At 42.3% G+C, this 19,260-nt stretch overlaps 1 protein-coding gene across 7 annotated transcripts in view; it reads right to left on the bottom strand.

The window, feature by feature from the left end:
* Window positions 1–1,040: 1,040 nt before the first annotated feature.
* LOC108920069 (syntaxin-binding protein 5-like) overlaps window positions 1,041–19,260 on the bottom strand; it is a 105,853-nt gene continuing 87,633 nt past the window's right edge. For 3 of the 7 annotated variants that reach the window (XM_018728545.2, XM_018728546.2, XM_018728548.2), the window contains 8 exons: window positions 14,525–14,701; window positions 8,880–8,978; window positions 7,127–7,366; window positions 6,055–6,418; window positions 5,779–5,944; window positions 2,539–2,650; window positions 2,089–2,309; window positions 1,041–1,878 (listed from right to left, as the gene is read on the bottom strand). In XM_018728545.2, coding sequence (XP_018584061.1) covers window positions 1,837–1,878; window positions 2,089–2,309; window positions 2,539–2,650; window positions 5,779–5,944; window positions 6,055–6,418; window positions 7,127–7,366; window positions 8,880–8,978; window positions 14,525–14,701 — 1,421 coding nt within the window. In that variant the 3' untranslated portion in view covers window positions 1,041–1,836. The remainder of the gene's footprint in view (window positions 1,879–2,088; window positions 2,310–2,538; window positions 2,651–5,778; window positions 5,945–6,054; window positions 6,419–7,126; window positions 7,367–8,879; window positions 8,979–14,524; window positions 14,702–19,260) is intronic. The other 4 variants (XM_018728547.2, XM_018728549.2, XM_018728550.2 and 1 more) reach the window with 2 other exon arrangements.

The following is a 19,260-nucleotide window of genomic DNA, read 5'->3' as shown; positions in this document are numbered from 1 at the left end:
GGACTCCACCAAGGTTGTACCTTGTCTCCATTCCTGTTTGTGGTCTTCATGGACAGGATTTCAAGGCGCAGGAGGACATTCTGTGTGGGAGTCGGAAGGTGAAGTTTCTGCTTTTTTGTGGATGATGTTGTCCTTTTGGCACTGTGGCATGGTTGCCGCCAACACGCACTGGAACGGTTTGTAGCCAAGTGTGAAGCGGTTGGGATGAGGATCAGCACCTCAAAGTCTGAGTCCGTGGTTCTCTCGCGGAAAAGGATGGCATGCTCCCTCCAGGTAAGGGGTGAGAATTTGCCCCAGGTGGAGGAGTTTAAGTATCTTGGGGTCTTGTTCACGAGTAAGGGGAGAAGGGAGCATGAGATCGGCCGCAGACTGGGAGCAGCGGCAGCAGTAATGCAGTCGCTGTACCGGACTGTAGTGGTGAAGAGGGAGCTGAGCCATAAGGCAAAGATCTCCATTTACCGGTCGATCTACGTCCCTACCCTCACCTATGGTCATGAACTTTGAGTAATGACCGAAAGAATAAGATCACGGATACAAGCAGCTGAAATGAGTTTTCTCCGCAGGGTGTTGGGACTCACTCTCCGTGATAGGGTGAGGAGTTCGGACATCTGGGAGAAACTCAGAGTAGAGCTGCTACTCCTGCACATTGAGAGGAGCCAGTTGAGGTGTTTCGGGCATTTGATAAGGATGCCCCCTGGGCGCCTCCCTTTGAAGGTACTGTATACCAGGCACAGGCAACTGGGACAAGGCCCCGAGGTCGGCCTAGAACCTGCTAGAGGGATCATATCTCACAGTTGACCTGGGAACGGCTGGGGATCCCCAGGCTGAGCTGGAGGAAGTTGTGGGGGACAGGGGTGGCTGGGCCTCTCTGCTCTCCCTGTTGCCACCACGACCCTACTAGGACAAGCGGGAAAGAAAATGGATGGATGGATGGATTCTCTCCTTTAATTGTATGAGTTCTCCCAGTATTATATAGCCGAAGCCAACATGATGTAGATGAAATATATGAAAAAGCAAGTGAGTCCGCAGAGTGTAAACTCTCTAAGACCTGAGCTTTGACAGTTCTCTCATTTTACTGAATATGTGAATATGAGTCTCAGCAATGCTGTTCAGTTCAGGGGAATTCGGTTTTTAACTGTTTTTCCATCTTGTAGGTAGTTCTAATACTGAAAATGAAGAATGATTAGATACTGTGAGAAGAAGATGTGGAGGTGTCTAAAGCATAAGTTCTTAGGAAATAAAAACAAAAATAAATAAATAAATAAATAAATAAAGACCTGGATTATTTTGGCCTTTTTTAGCAATGCGGGTACACATTTTTTTAGTTTTATTTTTTTAAACCTTTTTTTCTTTTTACTATCTCAAAAAATAGAAAGTTTTTATTTCCCATAATAGGCCTACAATATTAAATAAAACTTTTTTTTTCTTTAAAGTCACATGCTGCTTTTCTTATGGCAGTTTTATGATGTATAATTCAACCTTTTCATTTCATGCAATCTGTTTTATTTTCTTAGCATAAGGAGTATCCTCACAGCATGATTTGAGTTGTGTTTTGGGGAGAGGGTCCCATCATGGGGGTTTCCAGAAATCCAGCATGGGCAGGGAACCGAGGGGAGGACACTGCATGAATCTTGAACGCTCTGTGTCCGTCTCACCACCACCTACCACCCTCTGACTCTCAGCTCCTCCCAAAAGTGAAGGCTCTGGCAAGGAATACTGTAGGCAGGAAGCGCACAAAAAGGAAGTCAGTCTTGCCCCTTTCCCTCACTGTCGAGCGGAGTTCCACACACTTTTGCTTCACTTTGCGGGGAAGCAGCAGGTCGGCACCTCCGAGCTTCAAAACTGGTACCACTTCTTGTCCTTGTATTTCAGCATTAGCTGTGGAAGACATTGATAGGTAACTAAAATTCTGCCATACCACATCCCAGCAAAAGTGTATACCACCTACACCTTTACTGGCCTTTCCAAATACCACCAGTTCTCATCTACATCTTCACTGATTACACCACATAGCACTGGTTCTTCTTTTCTGTTGCTTGACTCATCTCTCCATACACAGTGTCCCCTTCCCACCGATCATAACGCTACCTCGTGAGCATGTTTGGAGAACATCTCCGCACTGGACATCATGAGGGCGGTGCGCTCCTCCAGCTCCCCCAGCCTTTGTCCCCTCTCCTCAGCTGCCAGGCGAGCCCTGGCCAGGTCTCCCACCACCCCTCCAGCAGCTGCCTTCATGCCCTCTATGCTGCCCTGGCCTGGAATATGCTGAGCCAGGCTCCGAGAGGCCTTGCCTGCTGCAGCCTCACCAACTGCAGAGGAAAGGGGCCGTGTACAGAGGAGGAGTAAATGTGAGATGGAGACAGAAGTAATATAAAGAGAAGGAGAGTAGATCAGACAGTTGGAGGGTGATGAGTGTCACAGAAGGTAACAGATAGAGAAACATTTAGAGTTGTTTTTTATTGTAATATGTGAGCCTTGTTCACATGGTACATCCATCCCGCAGTGGCATAAGGAGAAAGTGTAGAAAACTTCACTTACACAGCTCTTCCCTGTCAAATGTCTGTGCATTGCCTCCAAAGAAGCCTTTCAGGAAACCCTTGTTCTGCGCCTCGGGGGTCTCAACAGGTGTGAACAGTTCCCCCAGCATATCCTGACAGCAAACATTTACTAAGTGAATTGTACAGTGAAATCACAAATTATACCATTGGTAAAAGCATGAATTTAAGCAAAGAAATACAAAATTATTTTATATCGCTCAATTACGCAACTGCTGTATAATCAAGGGGAGAAGCAAAAGAACCCCTTTCAAACACCGCTGTTAGTTTAACTTCCTGCCAGCAGGAGGCAGTAATCATTGAATGGCTTTGCTATACTGGAACACATGAAAGGTGAGACAATATTGTCTGCACTTGCACTCGTATAGTGAACATTCAAGTTTTGAATTTCCAAAGACATAAATGGTTCCCAGTTCATTTTTTAAATTATTATTATTGCATTTCCTTAATCATTCAGTTTTATAAAATTTCTGTTTTCAGCAAAAATGACCAGCTTTTTCACTTGCCACAATTAGACAGTAGCACAATGCAGTGGGGGGGCGGTGGTTGCAGGTAGTGGAGGCTGGATCGCAGTGCTGCACAACTTTCCCAGACAAATTTTGTATTTTTTAAACTTATTATACCTATTTCAGTGACTTTAACAGAAACCTCCCAGAAATAGAGGTAGCTACATGTGTATTATTTCACTGTTTTGATTGCAAGCTAAAGGTGATCAAAAATATGATGCGGGAAAATATCTTAATGCAAAGACTGAGTCCAGTCCTCTTAAAATGCAGTCGGAATTTTAAGGTGAAACAGTGTTTAATACGTCTCTGGCCCACTCAGCTTTCTGTACTACACTGTTTGTCATGTATAAATGCCACATTGTTTTATGTGTATGAAGCGGAACACAGGTCTGTGTACGTTACGTTAATTTTTTTTAATTTAAAATTGTATGCAGAAAAATGAGAAAAAAAACTGCTTTTAATCTCTTTTTTTTAATTTTATCTTTTCGTTTAATCATACAAAGTGTAGAAATCAAAATCTCACAATCAATACCAAATATGATGAATGCCCTAAAGTGCACAATATTTCCAATCTAACAAGTAGCCTAACCTAGAACTAGAACTTAGAGCTTTATGGTGCTTTTAACACCTGTGCTTAATTAGTAATTGAAATCTTAAGAAGTGGCAACCGGAAAAATCCTACCTATTTCCTCGGTAGACATGCCATCCTCCCTTACTGTCACTCTCTTGCTGCTGTTGAAATGCACGTGGCGAGTCATATTAACTTATGATGAATAACTCGGAGCAAAGCCAGCATGTTCGATGAAGCCACTGATGGATTATGTGCGGTTTCAGTTCGTTTACATCCGGGTTTTTCAAGAATAGCACAAATGGAAATACACACACACACATTTTCAGAACCGCTTGTCCCATACAGGGTTACGGGGAACCGGAGCCTACCCGGCAACACAGGGCGTAAGGCCGGAGGGGGAGGGGACACACCCAGGACAGGACGCCAGTCTGTCGCAAGGCACCCCAAGCAGGACTCGAACCCCAGACCCACCGGAGAGCAGGACTGTGGTTCAACCCACTGCACCACCGCACCCCCTTACAAATGGAAATAACTCAAAGTAAAAAAAAAACATGGCAAGAAACTTTAAATGAGGCATATTTTAAATATTTATATTTTGAGCAAAAATAGTTTTTAAACATAGTTAATTCATAATTTGTTTTTCATTTTTAAATGAAAAAATGAATGAAGGCATCGTAATTCGCATTCTGTTTTTAAATTTCGAATAAAAAAAAAACGAATAAAAGCAACGTACACGGACCGACCCTCTACTCATTACAGGATTCCATTCTGAAAACAACTTTATCGTAAAGTTGCAAATCCTCTTATAATGTTTTATATAAACAATAAAGATATATTAAAATTATTAAACAACATCCATGAATGGTACTGGTATAACAGGGCTTATATTTTTTCCACTAATTTTACACAGTATTGTATATAGAAAATACTAGACTGCTGTTCAGTATTATATTTTCATGTTCCACTATTATTTTCACTTTCATTTCTAAATCTGTTTTCTTTCGCTTTTTCTTTTATGCACCACTAGAATACTCACACTTCCGCTTAATTGTAAAATAAGTAAATAAATAAATAAAAAAATAAATAAATAAAGAAGAATCAAAAGAACTTGCATTTAGTCACAAACAAATCCCAAGTTCTGCAAATCCCTTTATGCAACTAAAACACAATCCCCGGTGCCCTGTAAAGCATGACCAGCTGTTGTTATTCTAAAGGCGATGGAGGGATCATCAGAGCTATGACCAAACACTGGGACTCCAAGACAGCATAACAAGATTGACTGGATGGCTTTTGTAAGTATGGGGTGTCGCAAATTGTGCAAGCCAAAAGTCGGAAGTCGTGCAAGTCGAGGACTACATGTATTTTTTCAGTCATTTTAAAGTAGGGTTAATTTAGTGTTACTTCGTGTAAACAGGAGATAATAAAGTAAACTGGTGTCTAATTTACGTTGTATCCTGTCTCATGCCCTGTCCTTCCAGGGTAGTGGAACACTGAGACCCTGCACCGGATGAGTGCTCAACAAAAATTGGCCAAAATAAATTAACAACTTACAGCAAAATTTTTCATTCATGATAGTTGCGTCTGATGTCAGATCAGAACGTAACCCGTGAAAAGAAATTTAGGGATTACACTGTATTATTACGATTCCGTTGATCGTGACGTTGCGGTTCGGCTTACGTAGAATTTGAGCTGCAAACAGATTTCCGGCTGCGACTGTATTCAGATGCTGAGGTGTATAGCAATTTAAAAGTGGTATTAAGATATGAGTTGAAATATTTCTGTAAGTGAAGGAGAACACTTTGGTAATGCGATGCCCAAATGCCGACCGTGGAGCGGTAATCTCATTAGTTCTACCACTAGGTGTCAATGATGAGCCACTGTGCCGCTGGGTTGAGTGCCGTTCAGTCAGCCTGTGTGTGTGTGTGTGTGTGTGTGTGTGTGTGTGTGTGTGTGTGTCCTGACTGACAGGTGGTTCAGGTAAAGTGGGTTGCTGGAGTTCGGATGAGGCCTCTTGATAAAATGTCTGAATCTTATTGGATCAGATGAGAATTCTCCATTGCTGCACTGACACACACACACACACACACACACACACACACTGCCACGAGAGTGTTACTTACAGGAGTCCTGACACACATTTACTGACCTGCAGGCTATCACACATTTCTTGCGTATAGGAGATACGCTGGATCTCAGTGGGGGAGCTCAAGTAGAGGGCCTGTCCACCATCGGCAAAGCAGAATGTCCGGGCGATGCGCATGTCCGTCAGTGGAAGGTAGTTCACATCCAGCAGGGGCCTGAGGCTGGGTAGGCTGCAACCACACACACTGAGCGGTTATAAGGCGGGGGCGGCAGAACAGAACGGAGTACAACCCAGTTTCCAGGCCACGGCCGGGAAGGCCAGGGAGTGGACGCGTGGTACCTGAGGGTCATCACATGCCCGTTGGCACAGAAGCAGGCCAGGCAGACACTGTTGCAGACAGACACCACGTCGGCACGCAGGACGAAGGAGGACTCGGTGATGTGGTGCACGTAGAGGCGGGTCTGTGCCGGCATGAGGAACACCTTGGCTTGCTTCTCTGAGCACACTACGACCAGGTGTCCCTCCCCGGCTGCATCCTGTGACGATGAGGGGGAGAAGTTGACCAGCTTGCGCCTGCGGGGGCAATCCGGGTCTTCGGGGGCGTGGGGGTCCCGCCACACCTCATAAGGGTTGGAGATCAGGCCTCCAGAACAGTCCAAAGAGCCAAACGTCAGGACTGAGCCTTTCAGCATAAGCACTGTACCTGGATACGAATAAAAAACAGTGCTCTGCTTCAATTTTGATACTTAGAATATGTATCACAGCTCTTTGTGAGATGTAGTACCACTTTCAATGTCTCCAGGTTTATAAAAATGCAGTACAACTTTTGTATAAATATTTCAAACCTTTCTAAAATAAAACTTTGGTAATGCACAACATCAGAGCCTCTGTCAGCAGTATGTTCTTTTTTCCATGCGGCTAATAGAACAACCCCAGGCAGCTCAGGTGGCTTAAAAGCAGGTGGCAGTGGGGGCGGGGGGGCTCACAGCTCCTGGGCTGGGCAGTTGGCTGTTGGTTCGAACCCCATTCCGTGGAGTTTGCTTATTCCACCCACGTCTGTGTGGGTGTCCTCTGGGTGCTCTTGTTTTCAACCGCAACCCAAAAACAGGAGTCGGTGGTGGTGGGTTGTAGAGCGTATGTATGCCAGTGGGTGTGTTCCACTGCCTTGCTGTATTGATCGGTGAATGACTATAAGTGTCCTTGGTCACATATGTTAGCCAAGTACTAATCATTAGTCACTGTTCACCTGCAAAATAATAAATATGAGCATAAAATATTGTTTGCCATAGATTCTCTGCCAAGAACCGACAGGCTTTCCTTCAAGGTCAGATGTGGTCACACAGCTGGTCATTTGTCACACGGAAAATTACAGCGCCTCCTGGCGGGACATTTAATGCTGTGCTTGTCTCACCGCTGGGCATCACTGTGACGGGCTCCTCCTGGCGCTCCTCCTCATCCATGGGGATGGAGAGGGCAATGACAAGCACGACCCCAAGGCTGGTGCCCACCCATAGGCACGGCGAGGACACGGCATCCACCTTACGGGCGTAGGACTCCATGAAGCGCAGCGTAGTGACCGCCTCCTTGGTCTCACGGTCAATGCTGGAGACGCTGGAGCTGCGGGAGCGGCTGAACGAGTTCTCGCGGCTCTCTGTGTGCGAGGTCCCGGCAGGAAGGACATGGGTACGACACGGCCCCGGGGGACGGGGTGTACAACAGAGGGACGGGAGATCGGGAAGGCATGTGAAACAGGGAAAGAAGAGAGAGGGCAAGCGTGTGACACAGGGGGAAGAGAGAAAAGACGGAGCACGAGAAGAGAAAGAGACAGGGAAGGGTTTCGAAATGGGGAAAGAACGGGGGATTGTGTGAAAAGGAAGGGAAGCATGTTGCAAGTGAAGAAAGAGAGGAAAGAGAAAGAGAAAACAGGAGGGTGCATAAAAGTGTGAAGCATATGGAAAAGAGTAAATGTGTGTGAAAGAGAACGTGGGGCGGGGTATTTAAACAGAGGAAGGGCAGAGAAACCCAGCGTGAGCAGAAAAGAAGAGACAGAGAGAGGTCACGTGAGCAGGGTGAAGGAAGAGAGACAGGTGCCCCGTAAAACACAGAAAGAGCAGGGGGACAGGAGAAGGACAAAAACATCCAAGGTTTAGTTTAATGTTCACATTATTATTTATACACATTTAAAGCAAACTGCATTAAAGTGTTTTCAAGAAAAGAAGCAAAGGCAAATCTAAATGTCTTCACAGCACCTATGTCTGCATTATGAGCCCAAAGGCTGAGGGTAAAGACACTTGTTCACCCCACTTTCCAGCTGAGACATGAACCGCACAGAGCGCTAAAACTTCAGCTGCTGCCATCCGTTCCACCGCGGATGTACAGGATGTGCACAGGGTTACCAGAAGCCTCCAGACTTTTCAATGTCTCTTTTACTTATGCTCTACAGAGCATGTGAATGGCGACACTGAATTACTGATTGTACAAGATCCCACGGAATATTGAGCTTTGTTACCACTGTAAACTATTATTTTTTTGGCTGTAAATGTACAAATTAGTAACAACTGGCATTGAGGAATACGCTGCGTCATTTTGATGACATCAACACCCACGGTTCTCCCGTTACTCAGCGCAAAGCCTCACGATGACCCCAGTTCCTATGCTCGAAAACGTTGCTGGACCACACTTCCGGTGATCGTGCCGGGTAACGAAACGTACAGTGCTGCAGTGCGCATGGTCAGAGTGTTCTGAAAAATCTGGGACTTCTTTGGTCAGTAGATATAGACTGCTGTGTTATCAGTCATACAGGGTGGCTGTCAGCCTCACCGGTCAAAGTACAATCGCAACCTCGTAATGTCACAATGGCGTAAACTCATGGGTGAACGTCATGAAGCGCATTTCCACCCCATCCTCTTCCGTAACAATGCACAGCGTTGCAGACCTAAACCCAGCAAAGTGCCAGCAAGTCTCACTCTAGATGTTTTAAATTACCAGTAATTAAACCGTGAAAAGCACATTATCGAGACAAAGGGTGTTCGCAAGCAAGCAGCATTAGAAATGTAATGGTGATCTCGTGCATAATTATATGGCAGAAATCCAAAATGAGATGTCATGTTCTGATCTGGTCAGGCCTGAGAGGCGAACCACCGAGTGGAGCCCCGCCCCCTTACCTCTCTCGTTCCAGGTGTACGCGGTGGTGTGCTGCTCATCGTGCGAGTACATACTGAATCCGTGCAATTGCTGAAGCATTGCCCGCCTGGAAGCACAGCCTACTTTCCATACCCCCATCCCCCGAGAGAGACAGACAGACAGGCAGGCAGTGCCCAACGATCACAGAGAGGGAGAGAGAAGATACATCTGAGCGGCGGAATCATGATTCGAGAGTGACTTCTGTCCTTAGATGCTGTAGCACGGATATGCGGCTGTGTGAACACATTCATTGAGTGGAATGGCTTTGACAAGGGCTTCACAAACATGGCGCCAATGTAACAGATCGACTTCTGCCGAAGTAGTACAGCAGCAACCAGTGAAAATACAAGAAAAGTCACTTTTGGCGTTTTGCAATAACTCTGCGAGCTCAGAGACTAAGGGTTTTTTAATTCTTGTGAAGAAATGTGTCATTAAGAAATCTTTACATGCCACTTAAAGCTTAGCCCATTACTGGCAAGGGGTAAAAATAAAAATGAGGGTATTAATTGTTATATTTTCCATATACATGCGGGTGCTATTTATTCCCTTGACCGATGTTGTAAAAATATCCCATAGCTGACAACTGCTGCTGTATTTACATGTTGTAAAGGGGGGTAAAATATCTTAGCAATAGTCAGGCTTTTTTCTCCTTCTGGCCAAAGCTGTGTTCACGTATCTGAATTGATGAGCCTGTCGTGTGTTTAAGCGGCACAGTGCCATGCCTGATGGGTACCTGCCCTGGGTGTCACAAAGAGTGGCATTCTGACAGGACACAGGAAGACCCCATGAGGGAGGCAGATCGGGGAGAGGATGTTGCTCAAGGGAGGGGGTGAGGGGTGGGGGGCAATGCCTCAGCAACACACATAGAGGGCTGTAAGGATGAGGACGGATGAAAGGACGGGGGATACTACTACATTCGGCACATTCAAGATGTCTGGGACACAGACACTCTTCAGCGGTCTCCGAGAAAGCAAGCACTGACAACATACACGTTTGGATAATACAAAAGGTCTCAACTGTTGACATCTACTGTATCTCCAGGTAGCCTTTGAAAATCAGTGACATATAAAACTCAAATTAACTGTGATTTGTTACACACACACTGTCTGAAACCGCTTGTCCCAAGCGGGGTCGCGGCGAACTGGGCCTAACCTGGCAACACAGGGCGCAGGGGACACACCCAGAACGGGATGCCAGTCTGTCGCAAGGCACCCCAAGTGGGACTCGAACCCCAGACCTACTAGAGAGTAGGCCCTGGCCAAACCCACTGTGCTGCCGTACCCCCCTGCACTTTATTATTTATAACAAATCTCATAATTCCATGAGCCATGTCATCTGAATGTCAGCCATAATTGCTGTTGTTGCCATCTGCCCTGTCACTGTGCTGCACATTGATGCAGGATCTAATCAGAAGAACTCAGTACCTTTTTCACTTAACTGGTCACTAATTATTTTAGTTACCCTGCTGTGGTGGAGCACTTTAATAATTCAGACAGTACAGTGGTGAAGGACTGGAGGCTTTGAGCCACGACATCACTCTCAATGGAAAGCAGGGGCATCGAAAAAGCCTGCAAGGGCTCTCGGTGCACAGATGGTACAGTTGTGGGACAGCCCAGTTATGCTTATAGATTGTGTGTAATGCAGATGTGTGGTGAACATCGCGGATGCATGTTAAAGTCAGACTAGGCTCTCTGTGCAAAGCAGTTTGGGATTAAAAGGAACCATAGGAAGAAGTAACTATCTAATTAGCCAGCGCTAATTACTGAACAGTACGTGATTATGAATCTCCAAGATATAACATGAAGCTTCATACCATTTCACAGCAAGTGAATTGAATTCTCAATGTCATTAATTGACAGCACAGGGACTGATATCTGCCAGTCCAGTAAAGTTTCCTTCCAGTTCCTCTTGCACTCTCTGCAAAGACATCACAGATAATTGCGTACGATTATGCAACTCAAATTCAAAGTCAAGGCAATGTGTCTCTCTATGTAAATTCATATTTATGATACAAATGAAAAGAACGTGTAACCTCTTGCTCCTTCCTTAAGGGACATTCTCTCATTATGCATTGCAATGGCATACTCTCATGCTGCTGCCTGTTACGGTCTATTACATTTTACAGAAGTCTGCACTGGCTACTCAGAATCTGAGGCTTCATGGGGCCAAAGCATCCAAACAGTGCGGAGGCTGCAGAATCATGGTGGGCCCAGCCTTCTCTCACTTCAAATGCTCCTTCACTCATGCAGCAGTGCACTTTTTCTCACATATATGCCCTCCTAGATCCTCCAGTCCTGGATATACAGCAAAAGTAATGCAGGCTTCCCTTGCATGACAAACAATGACATCGTTAACATATACCCAAAAATTCCCTAATCAATCATTTCAAAGTTACACACACAGTAATTTCCATTTAAAATGCATGTCTTGGTGACACTGAGGTCCACAAGCCTCATTTGTTTCAAAGCTTACGTGCCTACTTGTAACCATCTCTCCGAAATGTTGTGATTCTTTTAATCATAGAATGAAAACATTATCAAGTTTTAATAACAAGCCCTAAAAGGAATAGGAAAAAAAAATGTGTTTAAAGAAGTGCAAAAGAAACTTGCATAACAGGTTAAAAACTGAAATGATAAAACATACAGAATTTTCTTGATTGGCGATATCATTATGAATTAGTTCATTTGGTTTGCCATTCACTGATTTCTCATAAATTTTGTGTGATTTCATTTAGCATTAATTTATGATGCTTTATGAATATTGTTATTGTCTGTAACACCTTTAAAATCAGCATCTCCAAGCGCAGGGAAAACATGCAAGCTCCTCCCAGACTGCATAAAAAGCTGTCAGGCATCAGCACTACCTGCGACCCCACTTTACTGCAAAAATGTCCAGAGTACAATTTTTTTGGATTTGATCTCTTAATTTGTAGTAGTTTGGTACTGTTTAACCCTAAGAAAGGAAATTTGTGGAAGTGTTGAAAATCAGATGAACCTTGTCTATCTTGGGAAGGCATTTTTGTCATATTGAAATGAATTTTAATTAAACATTCCTTTATTAGAGTTAACCGTAAAAGATTTTTAGGAACAAGATATGCTTGTTACACAAGGGAAGCCTGCATATAAAATATTGTGGGGTGAGTCTCTTTTCCCACTTCTACTACTACTACTACTAGTAGTAGTACTGAAGTTCTCTTTAATGCTATGAAAAACATCTAACATAGTAACGGTAATGTGATTTGTGTAATTTTTCTTCTTCTTCTTCTTATTATTATTATTGCTGTTGATGTTAGGTGTGTGACTGATCCACAGTGGTATCACTGATCACTGAAGTTCTCCTAGCATGTATTTGAACACCTTAACGTCTAACGGCTTAGAAATGAACGACACAACATATCAATCAGCAGTGGAATGAAAATGACCAACCAGGGCAGCCCCCCTAATGCATATTCACCTCATAGCTGCAGTGTGAAAATAAATATTCACTTCTTCAGCGTTTTCAGTATCAGCCATCTGGAGTGAATCATGGCTCATGGCTGACCCTAGTGGGAGCATGAAAACTGACATATCTGTTCAGTAAGCTGAAGATGCCTGAAGTGGACTGGGGCCTGACTTTGCTTCTACACCACAACAGAACCGCTTTGTTATGCCAAAGCAGGGATCCTCTCAGCTTGCTTTACATATGCTGAGTACTACATTAAGAATTTCATGCTCTTAAACACAACTGCTTGTAGCATATTGTGCAGTGTACCTTCAACAAAATATACAGATAAAAAGATGCATAAACTCAAGTAGATTATATATGGAATATTGTCTTTAGCAAACACCTGCATAACGGGTGCAGGCAACAAGGAGGTGGTCAGTCTAGGGACCACACAAATATGTTTTGTTTATTTTCTCTTGCTCTGGGTAAAATATGAGTCAACTACTGTACAAAAAAGAAGATAAACACTGCTGTGGTCTTAACATTAAGAAATACCTCTAGCCTAAAGATCCATGAACGCTGCAACGCTTTTAAAAGTAGTTGAGCGTGAATGCAAAGGGAATCAATGATGATATAACTGTCCAATAAATTACCAACTTCCCTCCCCCACTGTCTACGAGGGTCTTTTTCCACTCACAGTCCATGTAAGAAGCATATTAACATCTTCTTGAGTGTTGGGCTCTAACAGATACTCCATCAGGGTGTTTCATCTTGTCATTGGCTTAAGTGAATCCACCCTGGAGAGCAGCTCTCGTGCATTCTACTTCTAAGGGATTAAGAAGGACAGCTATGGCCTACTCACTGCAGGCAAACTATTCAGGCCTCTGTACAATAAAAGTGAAATGAGATGTTCAACCAAGCATGTGACTCCCAATAGTCATTAAACCGTCATTCATAAAAAAAAAAAAAAAAAAAATCATAAATTATTCTCATAATACCTTAAATGAGGTGATAACAGGACTGCAGGGTTTGGTGACCAATCATGGTCTGCTGAACATGTGAATGAAACGGAACGTCAGTGCAGGTAAGAAGCCACAGGAATCTTGTGGAAGACTGTCAGAGCTAGCAAAATAACTCCTCCAGAGTACTGATTCCGAATTCTGAATACAAATGGCTGGTAAGTATTCACGTGCCGTTTGGCATTCAGTACATCGACCTTGCTTGACCTTTAAACTCTCAGACACACTGTGTGGAAACAAACAGGTTTCAGGGTGAATGTAATCTATCAAGTCTGTGCATCTCAGTGAATGGGCCTCATGTCTACACATAATTTTAGCAATTTGTCAGCTAGCTATCGCTTGTCCAAAACATAAAAGGAAAAATGGATATAGTGCAACGGCATAGCAAGCACGTCATACCTATACTTCGGTCAAACACTGTAGAATGCAGTCTGTGACGTGACAAAGGACATTATGATTAACCCTTGGGAAGGCACAGGTGAGGCACAGGACAGGACATGACAGGTCACCACAGAAGAGACACAAACACACATAGATATGCTGACAAAGACAGAAGAGATCACACCCTTTGAGGAGCATTGTCACCTGTAGGAGAAATCTTAGTCAATACTCTATCAAAGTAGATGGATTTAAGGGATGCAGGTCTCATCGAACAAAGGAGTGATTAACATAGTCTTAAAGTCAAAATAATTCCACATAAGCTTCCGAATTAGAGTGCAAAAATAAAGCCAATAAATACATATTTGGAGCATAAATGCCATAGGTACGTAACGAGAAAGTTTCAGTCAATGCAAGTTGGGGATACATTAGTCACTTAAGAGGTCCTTTTCTGTCTAATTTAACTGTTTGCCTTCTTGTGGTGAGCACTTTGTGAGTTTGTTTGAAGACACAAACACTACGCTGTTAGTGCTGCATACAAAGAAATGACTGAATGTCAGACTTTCCTGCTTACTGTTAAAATAACGAATAACGTGAATGGTTTTCTGATGAATAACAAGAGAAAAGACAAAAAATTTAACTTCCAAATGAAGGAGTTAGACAAAGCAGTCCAGATGAAAAAGAAAACGGACCACAAGATGTAAAAACCCAGGTGAACGCCGAGCCCCTTCAAGTCTGGGGCTCCGGAGTTCCGCAGGCAGGCATGCAGCTGGATGGCAATGGATGGGATGAAGACAGGCACACACCTTCCGTGTGGGAAGCAGGCAACGAGACCTCCATGCAAGCGGCGGACTGGGCCTTTCGGAAGGGCGGTCGGCTGGGCCCACGGCGGCTCAGCTTGGGCCCTTCGGGGCAGGGGAGGCGAGGCCTGCCAGCGCTGTAGGGCTGGGAGGTGGGGCTAGTGCAATGTCCATTGACATGATCTGCAACAACGGCAAAGCATTAGCAAGACCAGAGACCAACAGATCCTCTAAAAGTGTTGGCAACCATTTCACAGGAACGGTAAAGAACGGGATGGGAAGGAGATTAGGGGGGTTTAGGTGAGGGGCAGGGAGCAAGTCATCACAAAGGCTGCAGCATCTTTCAGATCGTGCCAAAAAAAAGTGAGAGGAAATAAGAAAAAAGTAGTAACAAAGCCATCAGGACAGGCAAACAAATGGTGTTACTGTGCTTTAAAATGCAGCCTTTGATAATCTTAATGTGCTTCATACAGCTGACAAAGTGTTTTAAATGATAATTTATTTTCAGGATAAAACAATGACTTTGTTTTCAGGCAAACTTTTATTTATATTGCAAAAAACAATGACAGTCCTGTTGAAGACCTGAACCATAGTAATGAGAGTTTGTTAAATCCAAATAGAGGTAAATTCTTTGATACTCAGTAGAATTCTTATCTCTATACCCTATTTTAGGGGGAAAAAAAAAAAGGAATAAATAAATAAAATCATTTAAAAAATACATAATAATAATAGTAATAATAATTAATAGATAAATAAAAAACAGCACATGCCAGGCATTGCCAACTGACACAGGACCATGCCGGTGCATGGTGTAAGAGAAAATGTGAATACGTTTCCATTCAGATGTTATTTGTGCAAATTGTTAATTTTCTGAATTTATCTGAATCACTGTCCACAGGGATGCAATGTCTCTTTTTCCCACTTTCACTCTTTTTCTCTGTTTCTTTTCTAAAAAAAAAGCCAAGGCAGCTGTAACAGCGGTCCCTGGTGTTTCAGCGCAGATTGTACTGTTTTTATCTGTCAGCAGAAGAGAATAATTAGGCTGTAATGATGACAGATTGTCAGGTCACTAAAATCTCAGACACCATGCTTCATTTGACAATTGTGTGTTGACCCTGAGAGGAGCCATTAGAGGGAAGGCAGGCAGGAAGAGGATGAAAAGACCCCTAGGTTGGCACCTGGTCTGCTGTGAATTGCCTGGCCTTCCTTTAATGTTGTCTATACCAGGGTAAGAGAATTTTGGATGAAGTAGGGGATAAGGCAGATAAGGCAGATAGGGCAATCTCACAGCCTGTTCAAAAGCCATGCATTTCCAGAACATTCTCTTCTAACTCCCCAATTATTGGCCAGTTAGGGGTCAACACGGAATTAAGACTGGACACTAAAATATTAAAATTAAAAATTTAAATTCTAAGCAATGTGGTTGTTTTAGATTCGGACAGCTATCCCTGCAGAAAACAGCATAAGCAGAAAAGTTCCATTCTCCCATTGAGAACTGACCAAAGACAGCCAGATAGATAGATAGATAGATAGATAGATAGATAGATAGAAAGGGCTTTTCTAAATCAAAATGCTAAGTCTATACCAAGGAAAGAACTGTCAGTTTTTGCAAAAAAAGAGGTCAACTAGAGGTCAGTTTTGTGGCAGAATCATAAAAATAAAGTGGAAGTAAAGGCAAGAATAAACACTATACTATCAACTTTTAGCAAGAATTTAATATCGGCTTCAAGTGTTAACAATAAAAAATGTGGACAAGCTCAGGCTAAATTGTTTTCATTTGTTATATGTGATATTTTCACATACTTTCTGATGAAATCAGGAAGCCCCTTATGACTTATTTACTAAACTGGATCAGGACAAGAATGGGGAACAATTCTTATTCATGGGAATACATTTAATAAGGTGTTAGTTTTCAGACCCTATTAGCCGCCTCTGCTAGAGACACAATAGTACTATCAGAAAATGTTGAAATAGGAACTGTATAGCACCACACACACACACACACACACACACACACACACACACACACACACACACACACACACACAGACACTGTCAGTCAGGAGCCCATTTCTAGTTTCAATGACAATATCAATCTGTTTAGACATGCAGTCAATCCTAAAGTCTACAGCCACAGTCATAAAGACCCCTAGAATTTTCACATCACTAATGTGTCTCCAGCAAACAGAATCAGTACTAACATCACTTTAAATATTGAATGCATTTATAATTCATGCACTTTTGTACTTCTAATTTTAGAAAATGTAATATTTGTAAAACATCACAGGAAAATCTGAAGACTTTAAGGTAAAGTTTTAGGTTTGCTGGAGGTGAAAGAAGGTTGAAGTACACACTGCATGACTCTGCAAAACCCTAATAGTTACACATTCAACTAAGGGAGACTGTGGTATTTTGGAGAAACCTGTACTGAAACTGATCTCAGCCTTTGAGCACGGGATATGAATGACCTTTCAAAACACTTTGAAAAATGTAAAATGAACAGAAAATGAAATGAACAGAATTTAAAATAGAGCAATATACTTAGAAAAATCAGGACAGCACAGACTGTCAAATAAGAGGACAGTACTTGCATTGTGAACACTTTTTTCCATTTTCAAATGTATAGAATTTAAAAACCTCTGTACATATAGCGAAGTGACAAAGCAAAACTAAAACAAATATCAAATAAAATCAGCTTCCAAAACTTTTGGCTTATGCCTACCGTACCATGACCAGCCTTAAGATCTGTTGGCAGACTTAACTTTCTGCCTGGTCCCTTAACTGAAACAAAAGAAATAGAAAAGTAAGCAGCAATTAATCCTTTACTAAAGGGAAATAAAGAGGAAACAGAGAGAGAAGAAAAAATAATAATACACTCATCCCCTATTAATTGGTTATAATTTGTTCCTGGAAGCATACGCAATATTAATAATGACATTACTTATTCCATTATTTTTCATGTGGAAAAACTCTAGTTTGTTCCATCCCCACTCCAAGTTCACCACAAAGTCACCCTGAATGATATATAATACCATAAGGAAAAGGTAGTGTAATATATGCATTTTAATTTTATGCAGTTTTATTTTTGCAGTTTGTTATGGGAAATAGTTAATTTCATCACTTCAGGAAAGATTTTTTGATTTATATATTTGTCTGGGAAGCTTTTCTGAGCTGCCCATGTAATTGCAGTAGTTTTATATAATCCTTTATGTTAAACTTCTTTTTTCTTCTGCTTTAAAAATGTAGAAGTTTTATATTTTTTTACAGTTGCTATTTTTTTCTTCTTTTCCACCAAACTGCTGTTGAAGATGATGAGATCAGGAACCCCACAGATCACACGTTCTGGGTTTATAGCAGGGGTGTCCAGCCTTTATTGTTATTGTGAACTTGTTTACAGGCTTCAAACTTTAAAATCACATTATGTAACCTAATGTATCACAAATGTCTAAATTGAAAAAAGATAGTTCTATTGTTCAGTGCAACACGATTAATCACTTTAATTGTTTTAACAAGACATAATATTGCCAATATAAAGTCATACATGAAAATCACAGTGACATATTTAATTAATTTACTTTATTGCTGTTGGTTTGATAGCTTCACTTTGTGGACAGGATAACCTAACCTTGGGGTGTTCCCTTAAAGGAAATCACTGGGGTTGGGTTGGGTCAGTTGGGTTGCCTCCAACTATTCTGATTTCCTTCCATATTCAAAAGACATGGAGATCAAGTGGATTGGTGACACTAAATTGCCTGTTTTGTGTGTGTGTGTGTGTGTGTGTGTGTGTGTGTGTGTGTGTGTGTGTGGCTATCCTGCAATGGACTGGCGTATCCAGGGTATACCCCTCAAACCTTGCACCAATTGCTTTGGGACAGGCTCCAGTTCACCATAATCTGGATCAGGACAAGTGGCAATTGAAAATGGATGGATGGATGATAATAAGAACAGTGAATGAACTCACCTTTATTTAGTTGGTCTGGCTTGAGTAAAATGAAAGCTGAGCATGCGGATATGTGGTTTGCATCACACAGTCTCTCACACACAGTAACTTGGCCAAATTTTCAAATGCAGTGTCAATTTATTGCTCCAGACCAAATGTTGCGGGTCTGAACCAGATGCATCAGTCTGTGGAAATGACAATCCGGACCAATTAACAATAAATGGTATTTATAGTCTGGGACGAGATATGTGAGAAAATGTATATTGGGAGACCGAATAACAGGGGACGAGTGTAATAATGACAAATAAATTAAAATAAATAATTTAATTTTATAAACTGTCATCAGGAACCTAATAGCATGCAAAACGTGCACAGACACACTGCAATGAAAGGACAATCTGATCACATGCTCAGGCTGGATTGTATAAACTTGGCAGATACCAGTTTTGCAGTAAACTAGTCTTCATTTACAGGAGCCCTTTCCTCTGCATTTTGCTTGTCTATCTTTTACTGTAACTTCCGCTTACAAGTTTTGAAAACATTTGAATACTTTTGCAATATGCTGCTTTTCTTTACTGAAATTTCAATTGCACTCTTCTAGAAGCCCAAACCTTTGTGCAGAAAACATAAAACATGAACACACAGGTAAAACACAAAGAGAAAAAGAATTCTTGCTCTAGTTGTCATCGGCAGCTGGGAAAAAATTATCTTCTCAATTTAAATATTTGGCATGACAGTAAGTATTGTTTATTGCATTGATTAGTAGTTTAATTGAGCACATATATAAAGGGATGACATGATT

This window comes from Scleropages formosus, chromosome 14 (assembly GCF_900964775.1).
Source record: "Scleropages formosus chromosome 14, fSclFor1.1, whole genome shotgun sequence".
In the NCBI taxonomy this organism is placed as follows: Eukaryota; Metazoa; Chordata; class Actinopteri; order Osteoglossiformes; family Osteoglossidae; genus Scleropages; species Scleropages formosus.
The sequence above is the reverse complement of the archived record's forward strand: the minus strand, read 5'-3'. Positions and strand labels throughout refer to the sequence as shown.